Source organism: Bubalus kerabau, chromosome 4, assembly GCF_029407905.1.
Source record: "Bubalus kerabau isolate K-KA32 ecotype Philippines breed swamp buffalo chromosome 4, PCC_UOA_SB_1v2, whole genome shotgun sequence".
NCBI classification, from domain to species: domain Eukaryota; kingdom Metazoa; phylum Chordata; class Mammalia; order Artiodactyla; family Bovidae; genus Bubalus; species Bubalus kerabau.
In genome coordinates, this window is record NC_073627.1 from 28,241,679 (window position 1) to 28,251,561 (window position 9,883).

Sequence of the window (9,883 nt, forward strand, 5' to 3'; positions counted from 1 at the left end):
TATTGCCTCCCTCCTGGAGGGTTGGGGACACAGTGGAAATGCCGCCACCTCAATCCCTTTCTTGTTCCCTGGCCTCGGGGCCCGTGGCTCCCTATGGGGCCTGAGCTGCCTCCCTCTGAGGACTTGCTTTGTCCCCAGGACCCCATCTTGTTCTCGGGGACCCTGCGCATGAACCTGGACCCCTTTGGCTGTTACTCAGAGGAAGACATGTGGCAAGCTTTGGAGCTGTCCCACCTGCATACGTTTGTGAGCTCCCAGCCCGCAGGCCTGGACTTCCAGTGCTCCGAGGGTGGGGAGAATCTCAGGTAACAGCTGGGAGTGGGTGGTCAGGAATAGCACTCCACTGCACTAGAGGATCGAGCATCAAATGACACCAGGCCAGCCCTCTCCTGCCCTCCCACTCCCATCTTGTGGTTCAGTCACTAAATCGTGTCGGACTCTTTGCAACCCCACTGACTGCAGCACATAAGGCTTCCCTGTCCTTCACTATCTCCAAGAGTTTGCTCAAATTCATGTCCATTGAGTCAGTGATGCCATCCAACCATCTCATCCTCTGTCGCCCCCTTCTCTTCCTGCCCTGTCTTTCCCAGAATCAGGGTCTTTTCCAGAAAGTTGGCTCTTCACATCAGGTGGCCAAAGTATTGGAGCTTCAGCTTCACCACCAGTCCTTCCAGTGACTAATCAGGGTTGATTTCCTTTAGGATTAACTGGTTTGGTCTCCTTGCTGTCCAAAGGACTCAAGAGTCTTCTCCAGCACCAGGATTCCAAAGTATCAATTCTTCGGCACTCAGCCTTATCTAGGGTCCAACTCTCACCTCTGTATATGACTACTGGAAAAACCATAGCTTTGATTATATGGACCTTTGTCAGCAAAGTGATATCTCTGCTTTTTAATATGCTGTCTAGGTTTGTCATAGCTTTTCTTCCAAAGAACAAGCATCTTTTAATTTCATGGCTGCAGTCACTATCTACAGTGATTTTGGAGCCCAAGAAAATAAAATCTGCCACTATTTCCATTTTTTCCCCATCTACCTGCCATGAAGTGATGGAACTGGATGCCATGATCTTCATTTTTTGAATGTTGATTTTTAAGCCAGCCTTTTCATTCTCCTCTTTCACCTTCAACAAGAGGCTCTTTAGTTCCTCTTTACTTTATGCCATTAGAATGGTATCACATGCATATCTGAGGTTGTTATTTCCCCCAGTAATCTTGATTCCAGCTTGTGAGTCATGCAGCCCAGCATTTTGCATGATGTACTCTGCATATAAATTAAATAAGCAGGGTGACAATATACAGTCTTAATATACTCCTTTCTCAATTTGGAACCAGTCCATTGTTCCATGACCAGTTCTGTTGCTTCTTGTCCTGCATACAGGTTTCTCAAGAGACAGGTAAGGTGATCTGGTATTCCCATCTCTTTAAGAATTTTCCACAGTTTGTTGTGATCCACAAAGTTAAAGGCTTTAGCATAATCAATGAAGCAGATTTTTTTTTTTAATTCCCTTGCATTTTCTATGACCCAAGAAATGTTGACAATTTGATCTCTGGTTCTTCTGCCTTTTCTAAATCCAGCTTGTACATCTGGAATTTCTCAGTTCATATACTGTTGAAGCCTAGCTTGAAGGATTTTGAGCATTACCTTGCTAGCATGTGAAATGAGTGCAACTGTACCACAGTTTGAGCATTCTTTGGCATTGCCTTTCTTTGGGATTGGAATGAAAACACCTTTTCCAGTCCTGTGGCCACTGCTGAGTTTTCCAAATTTGCTGGCAAGTTGAGTGCAGCACTTTCACAGCATCATCTTTTAGGATTTGAAATAGCTCAGCTGGAATTCCATCACCTCCACTAGCTTTGTTTGTAGTGATGCTTCCTAAGGCCCACCTGACTTCACACTCCAGGATGTCTGGCTCTAGGTGGGTGAGAAAGTGTATCTTTCCCTTTGTCCTTCACCTTTCACTTCTTTTCTCGGCTATTTGTACGGCCTCCTCAGACAACCACTTTGCCTTTTTTTGTGTTTCTTTTTCTTGGGGATGGTTTTGGTCATTGCCTCCTGTACAACGTTACTAACTTCCGTCCATAGTTCTTCAGGCATTCTGTCTACCAGATCTAATCCCTTAACTCTATTTGCCACATCCACTGTATAATCATAAGGGATTTGGTTTAGGTCATATTTGAGCGGCCTAGTGATTTGAACTCAGGTGGCAGTCTACTGTACTGAGCACATTCTGTGTGCCAGGCTGCTCACAGACTCCTCACACAAGCCCCAGAGAGACTGAGCTAGGGCGAAAGGCGCACAGCTGGGAGAAGACATGCCTGGGCTTTCAGCTGGGTCTGGGAGACTCCAAGGCCCCAGTCAGTTTTCTCTTGTGAGGTTGTCAATGCTATGCTTAGCCTAATGAGGGGGTTATGGACCGAACCTGTTGAGAAGACCAGAGGAAACATATAGAACTTTAGAGAAGTCTTTTATTTTTTCTGAGTTGGATGCAATTTTGTCTCTGGTTTAGAAGTGGGCAAAGTGAGGTCTCCAGGCCTTTCTTTGCTTCCTTATAGCCCCAGATTTTATATCCCCAGCCACTGGGTCATATATCAGAAAGAGTCAGAGTCACTTCTCACTGAGTCTAAAAGCTTGAGCTACGTGTGCCTGTGTTAGCTGTGTGGTTTGAGGCAAGCTGCTTAACCTCTCTGTGCCTTTGTTTTCTTAACTCTAAAAGGAGTATGGGACAACAGCTCCATTCCTTTAGCACCATGCCGCCTGACAGCCACACTGAAAACAGAAACGGATGAAATAAATTTTAGAATTATGTATTTTATTTAGCCCAATATATTTAAAATATGATCACTTCAACATGTAATTGATATAAAAGCTATTATGGATATCTTGCATTTTTTCATATTAAGTATAAAATCCTGTGTGTATTTTTACACTTACAGCACTTTCACTTTCCACTTTCACGCACTGGAGAAGGAAATGGCAACCCACTCCAGTGTTCTTGCCTGGAGAATCCCAGGGACGCGGGAGCCTGGTGGGCTGCCGTCCATGGGGTCGCTGAGGGTTGGACACGACTGAGCTCTTCACTTTCACTTTTCACTTTCATGCATTGGAGAAGGAAAGGGCGACCCACTCCAGTGTTCTTGCCTGGAGAATCCCAGGGACGCGGGAGCCTGGTGGGCTGCCGTCCATGGGGTCGCTGAGGGTTGGACACGACTGAGCTCTTCACTTTCACTTTTCACTTTCATGCGTTGGAGAAGGAAAGGGCGACCCACTCCAGTGTTCTTGCCTGGAGAATCCCAGGGACGCGGGAGCCTGGTGGGCTGCCGTCCATGGGGTCGCTGAGGGTTGGACACGACTGAGCTCTTCACTTTCACTTTTCACTTTCATGCGTTGGAGAAGGAAAGGGCGACCCACTCCAGTGTTCTTGCCTGGAGAATCCCAGGGACGCGGGAGCCTGGTGGGCTGCTGTCTATGGGGTCGCACAGAGTCAGACGACTGAAGAGACTTAGCAGCAGCAGCAGCAGCAGCACATCTTGGTTCAGATTTGCCACATTTCAGGTAGTCCACAGTTATGTGTGGCTAGTGGCCATCATTTGGACAGGGCGGTTTTATGGGTTTTGTGATGAAATGGAAAGCACTTAGAGTGGATACACTCCTGAGAAATGTAGCTACTCTTATTATTCTACTCAGTCCATACCTGAGTGGACTCTCTCCAGACAAAACAAAAACAAAAACTTGTACATTTCAGTTCAGTTCAGTTCAATCGCTCAGTCGTGTCCGACTCTTAGCGATCCCATGAATCGCAGCACGCCAGGCCTCCCTGTCCATCACCAACTCCCAGAGTTTACTCATGTCCACTGAGTCAGTGATGCCATCCAACCATCTCATACTCTGTCATCCCCTTCTCCTCCTGCCTTCAATCTTCCCCAGCATCAGGGTCTTTTCAAATGAGTCAGCTCTTTGCATCAGGTGGCCAAAGTCTGGAGTTTCAGCTTCAACATCAGTCCTTCCAATGAACATTCAGGACTAATTTCCTTTAGGATGGACTGGTTGGATCTCCTTGCAGTCCAAGGGACTCTCAAGAATCTTTTCCAACACCACAGTTCAAAAGCGTCCATTCTTCGGCGCTCAGCTTTCTTTATAGTCCAACTCTCACATCCATACATGAATACTGGAAAAATTTAATAGTGTTCAAGGCACGTTGGCCTCCACTATCTCCTTTAATCTTTACTGCAGTCCTGTGGGCTAGAAATGAGGCTCCAAAGTATAAAATTATTTGCCCAAAGCCACTTAGCTAGCAAGGGGGGGCGGGGGGGCAAGGACTCAGGGAAGTGGGAGTTTTTGCCCCAAGCCTTTCCTTGCAGCATCATAGCCACTGTGGGATGCCCCCACCTCCCCAGGCAGCCCTGTAAGAATGAATGTGTCCAGTCCCTGGATCTCACTTACACAACCACATTAAGAGTGGTTGGCAGACAAGCCTAGGCCACCAGACCCTATGCCCCATAGCTGTTTTTTGGCCCATTCTCCGATCCCTGCTTGCCATCAGCACCTCTCACCAGATCACCCCTCCATCCCCACATCAACCAGGACCTGAGACAGAAATCCACTCCCCTCCTCCCTCCCTGAGCTTGTAGTCACTTTAAGCATGACCTGTATCCTGTGCCAGTCCCACCATAAATCAGCCCTGAGTTCTATCTGGCAGCTCATTCTGCTGCCAAAACCTTCATTAGTTGCGGGAATGGGCTGAAAGAGAGCCTGGTCTCCACTTTGGCTGGAGTGACTCACCTCTTTGGGAAGGGCTGAGGTATTTGTCCTTGGGTGTGGGGGTGCTGTGGCCTCTGTGGTTGGGAACACCGCCTTGCTTTGTTCATTAGCTCTGGCTTCCAAGGCAGGGGTTGAAGATATGCATTTCACCCCTCCTCCACCTCTCCAGTGACCAGACATGGGGAGCCCCCCAGATCCTCCTCTTTTCCTGCCCCTTCCGAGTTCCCACTGTAGAGCCCTGATCTTATTCCCTATGGGGGCAGGAGATGGCTGAATTGTGTGATACTAGGCTCAGCATGATAGCATGATGTATGCAAATACCAGGAAGAGTCATTTCAGTGTGTTATTACTAAGGTGTAAATGACTAATAGAGTGAAACAGAGAAACATGGTGACGCTAGCTAAAGAGTGAGAAGAGGGAAGAAAGCACAGAAAGAGGGAGCCGGGGGTGCCAGAGATAGACTGAGGATTTCACAATATTAAGTACTGGCTCTCCCTCAAGGCCCCTCATTATCCCGGTGGTGTCCAGACCTCAACTCTGTGTTCCAGGAGTACTGGGCTAAGGCAGAAATGGGAGAGGTTAGACAGAGAGCCAGCCCTAGGCTAATGAAAAGGAGTGGAGACAGAAACAGCTTGGGGAGTAAAGCCTGGGGGGCAGGTTGGGGGCACCCAGCTGGAGACTTCCTTGCTTTCCCTACTCCCAGTGTGGGCCAGCGGCAGCTCGTATGCCTGGCCAGAGCCCTGCTTCGCAAGAGTCGAATCCTGGTTTTAGATGAGGCCACAGCCGCCGTTGACCTGGAGACTGATGACCTCATCCAGGCCACCATCCGCACGCAGTTTGAGACCTGCACAGTGCTGACCATCGCACACAGGCTGAACACCATCATGGACTACACCAGGTAGGGTGCTGGAACCCGAGCAGGGAGGGGCCTAGTTGGGTCTCCTGGGCCATGGCGAAGGGACAGGCAGATTATCTGGATATGTGGGTATGGGAGCCTTACGGGATTATCTACGGTATGGAAGGGGGATAAGAGCATGGGTTACCTGGGCACTGGGTGCACAGTGATGGTTTCTGAGACACAAGGGGCACTTGTGTTTTGTGTGGGACACTTGTCCCAACACAAAATGTTGGGAATGGGCATGTTGGGGCTCCCTGAGGCTTGGTTCACTCCCCCACCCTATCCCTTAATGCTGAGATGAGGGGAACCAGATCCTTCATGCCAAATCCTGTCACTTCCTGAGCACCTGGCTTCATTTGCTCCTCATTCCCACCCTGTGGGCATATAGACCAGGAAGCCACCAAGGAAAGGTATACAATACTTGGGTCCCCGCCTCAGTGAGCCAGACACACCATCACGCACAATAGATGCTTTATTGTGGGAAAGCAGAGGGCTGAGTCCCAAGCCTGGCTCTGCTGCTGTGTGACCTTGGGCAATCTGCAAAACCTTCCTGAAACTCTGTCTCTCGAGGTTGTTGTAAGTAATCAGTGAAATAAAGTATTAAAAGTGCAGGTGATCCTAGAATACGTTCATTTCCTCCCTAACCCCTTGTTGTAATTCTCCTTAGAACCAGCTTCTCAAAGAATTAGGGAAGAAGCCTTGCTCTTGGTATCTTACAGCTTCCTCGGGGAGTCAGCTCATTCAGCCAAAAGGAAGAAATGTGACCTAGTCTTTCATTGTGCCTAATGTCAAGGTGTGGCACTGGAGGACAGGATAGGGGTCGGGGACTCAGAAGCCTGATGGAAGTGAGCTGGTACTGGACTGCCAGGCTAGCTCCCTTGGAGACACAGGAGCTCAGAGTGAGGAAGAGGCAGGAGGCTACAAAGAATCTCTGCTGAGGTAGTATGGGGGGAGTACCTCGACAAGGTTTCATTCCCAAAACGAACACCTGCAGGGTGTGGGGAGGTGGGGAAACACAAGGACAGGGCAACGGGCAGACCTTGTCCCTCTCTCAAAAGCGTCCCCACACAGGTCCCAGGGGCTCGGAAACCAAGCTGAGAATGCCCGATGCTACTGTCTGTTCCATCCCCACCATATCCCCACTCTCCACTCCTATCCAAGACCCACTGGGAGAAGGGTGGGTAGGAAGGCTTGAGCCCTGGGTCCACACAAGGGGAAGGGCCAGACCGACAGGATCTCTTCCCAGGCCTAACTGAAAATGGTTTTTACCAGCAGCCCTGAGGGGCAAAAACTCAAATTGACCTTGGGGGTTGGGAGTTCAGTCATTTGAGTGGATCAGGCAGAAATGAATGAAATAGTCACGCTACTGAACATGTAATTAGAGCCTGCAGGAAGGAAGCAAGGGTCCACACGTGTAGGCAGAGGAGCCAATCCATACAGGCAGCGAAGGAGGCAAGGGCCTGGGCTTGGAACCCTGCTCCCGCCTCACCCTGGGAGTCAGCTTGTCGGCTCTGTGCCAAGTGCACCCTGTTTAGTTAGCAGGAGATTCTAGGCCCAGGCCCAGGCTCCAATTCTCGTCCTTTAGGGCACCAGCCAAGCCCTAAAGGACGAGTAAAAGTTGGGTAGCAAGGAGGACATGTGATAGGGAGGGAGCTGGAAATTTCAGGAAAAGGCTGTAGCTCATGCAAAGGCCCGGAGGTAAGCGGGCACATGAGTAGAAAGGGAGAGGGGCAGTAGAACCAAGAGGAGGGGAAGAAAGATAGGCCTCACTCTGCTGCACTTTGAGGACCATGGGAAAGCACTTAGTCCTTACCCCAAGAGCAAAGGGAAGTCGCTCAAGTGAGGTGGGCAGTCTCCTAGGCTTCAGTTTGGGCAGTGGCTAGACAGTGATGTTCACAGACACACCTCTTCCCAAGGGGCTCTTCCAGGAGCCCCACAGGTGGGTCAACAACTACATGCAGTCCAGGCCCTCCTACTGGGGAGCATCTCCGAGGACGCAGGGGAGCCCTTTCTGCTCCCGCCTCACCCTGGGAGCTAGCTTGTCGGCCCCGCACTGGTGCACCCTGTGTCTAGTTGGCAAGAGATTCTAAGCCCAGGCCCAGGCTTGACTATGTATGTGTGGGCGGGGGGAGAACCACCCATCAGCAACAGCCAGATTTGTAGCCAGATTCCAGCGTCAGGCCTCACTTCAGCCGTTCCCGCCATGTGCCTTTGTGAGTCGGCACAAAGCAGATGGATGCGTACAGGCCCGTGGCTTCCTGCGCACAGTCCCCTGACCCTGGTGAGGGGAAGGGCTCATTAAGGAAGGTTTTCAGAGCCCTGACTAGCAGAGATGAATAGGACCTTGTGTTTGATCCTGGAAACGGCCTCATCTGCCAGAACAGCAAATGGAGTGGCTAAAATAACCAGTCTTGCAAGTGTGCACATGTGGCACAGTGCTTGTGTTGGGTGGGTTGACTCGAGTGGAAGGGTTGGCATGTCACTGAGGGGTCTGAGCTGTACTCAGAAGGGCAGGGTTGGACCATGAAGCCAGATCTGGGCTGATGGAGACCTGACCACTTCTTTTCTTTGGCTAGGGTCCTGGTCCTGGACAAAGGGACGATAGCTGAATTTGATTCTCCAACCAACCTCATTGCAGCCAGAGGCATCTTCTATGGGATGGCCAGAGATGCTGGACTTGCCTAAAATATATTCCTGGTCTTTCTTCCTGGACATTCTTACTTTCATCACGAATGGAAAGGACACCAAATATGTCTACAGGATGGACTTGATGGCAAACGTTGGGGACATTTGTTAGGTTTTTGTCCCTGCCAGTTGCCTTGTAGGATAACCGTGCTAAATGTTTCAGGGGTGGGGAAGTGAGGGCCCAGAAGTGAGTGACATGCCCAAGGTCATTGCTAATATGAGGCAGAGCCCAGACTAGTCCCCGAGTCTTCTGATTCCCAATGTGGCGATATTTCCACACTGTACTGCTTATAATCATTTCAAGGGATGACCTCCCTACCCCCATGATTTTTCGTATTTTCTAATCTGAAGTGTTTTCGTTTTGTTTTTAAATAAAGCTTTCTCCTCTTTGAACAGAAGACTGCCAGATCAGGCCATCCCTAGGAACCGAGTCCAATACTCATTAAAAATGGAGCACTGATGAATTAAAGCTACGTATTAACAATACATACACTCCAGTGTAGCCTTTCTCTCTGTTCACAAGGTCTAGGGGCTAGGGCCCTTAGAGGAGGTGGAGAGGAAGGAGGGAGATGCAGAGGTAGCCTTTATACACATCTACATGGCTGGAATTATCTGAAAACTTCAGACCCAAGAACTTTTGGCTGGAAATACTGTCTTCACGGCCAAAACTCACTGGGTAATTGCCAGTAGTTCCTGTTCTGCTGTGTAGAGGCTGTAAAAAGGTGAGAAATAAAGCCCCTGATATCTGACCTGAGGCCTCTTGGGAAAGCTGCCGTGAACACCTCCACATTTATGTCATCCCTCAGACCACTACGCCTGCTTCTCTAGGGGATGAGAAGTGCACGGCACTTTATTTCCTTGCCCCTTTAGCATTCTGTTCCAGACAGGTCCCCATAACCCATGAGGTCTCCAAGTCATGCATCTTCCTCACTCTGGCTGAAGCTGACTGTGGGAGCACAGAGCAGCCCAGGGCCTACCCTCCCCCCCCCATTTTGAACATCCCAGACTGGTAAATGAGATGAGGGGGTAACTTGCTTTTTTGAACAAGCCAATGAAATGTTTTTTTCTGCAGGTTAGAATTAACCTGGCACACGGCCTTCAAGTTTTCTGGTCTCCTCTTTCATTTCTTCAACCTTCATTCTTGGTATAATGTGACTGGTTATGGATGATGTTTTTTTCCCCCTCCATCCTAAATGGTTTGCAGTAGGTGTGGCGATGGCTCCTTTGATCTGATTTTTCTATATGCGTTGGGCCAGCCTGTGCTCCAGGACTATTTGTTAAAGGTTAATCACATTCTGGGGGCTGGCCGTTTCTGCCCAGGATGTTTATGAGTGTACAGAGGAAGACTTCCATCCTTGTGATAGAGCAAGTATAAAAGCACCAAGGCCCAAATTATTCTGCTTCTCCTTGGAGCTAAGAAAAGGTCTTTGCTATGCTTCCTGATTTATCAGGCCAATTTGGCATGACGTATGCTTTGTGAGGCTCTAGCTGCCCCAAACCAACAGAAATGCAGATTCATTCGGCATCATTCTCAGCTAAAGAT

General features: G+C 49.4%; 1 protein-coding gene across 1 annotated transcript in view; it reads left to right on the forward strand.

The window, feature by feature from the left end:
* Nucleotides 1–8,832, forward strand: part of ABCC3 (ATP binding cassette subfamily C member 3) — a 51,514-nt gene extending 42,682 nt beyond the window's left edge. Inside the window, exons 29-31 of the mRNA XM_055576204.1 lie at nucleotides 139–305; nucleotides 5,461–5,655; nucleotides 8,232–8,832. Coding sequence (XP_055432179.1) covers nucleotides 139–305; nucleotides 5,461–5,655; nucleotides 8,232–8,340 — 471 coding nt within the window. The 3' untranslated portion in view covers nucleotides 8,341–8,832. The remainder of the gene's footprint in view (nucleotides 1–138; nucleotides 306–5,460; nucleotides 5,656–8,231) is intronic.
* Nucleotides 8,833–9,883: the final 1,051 nt, after the last annotated feature.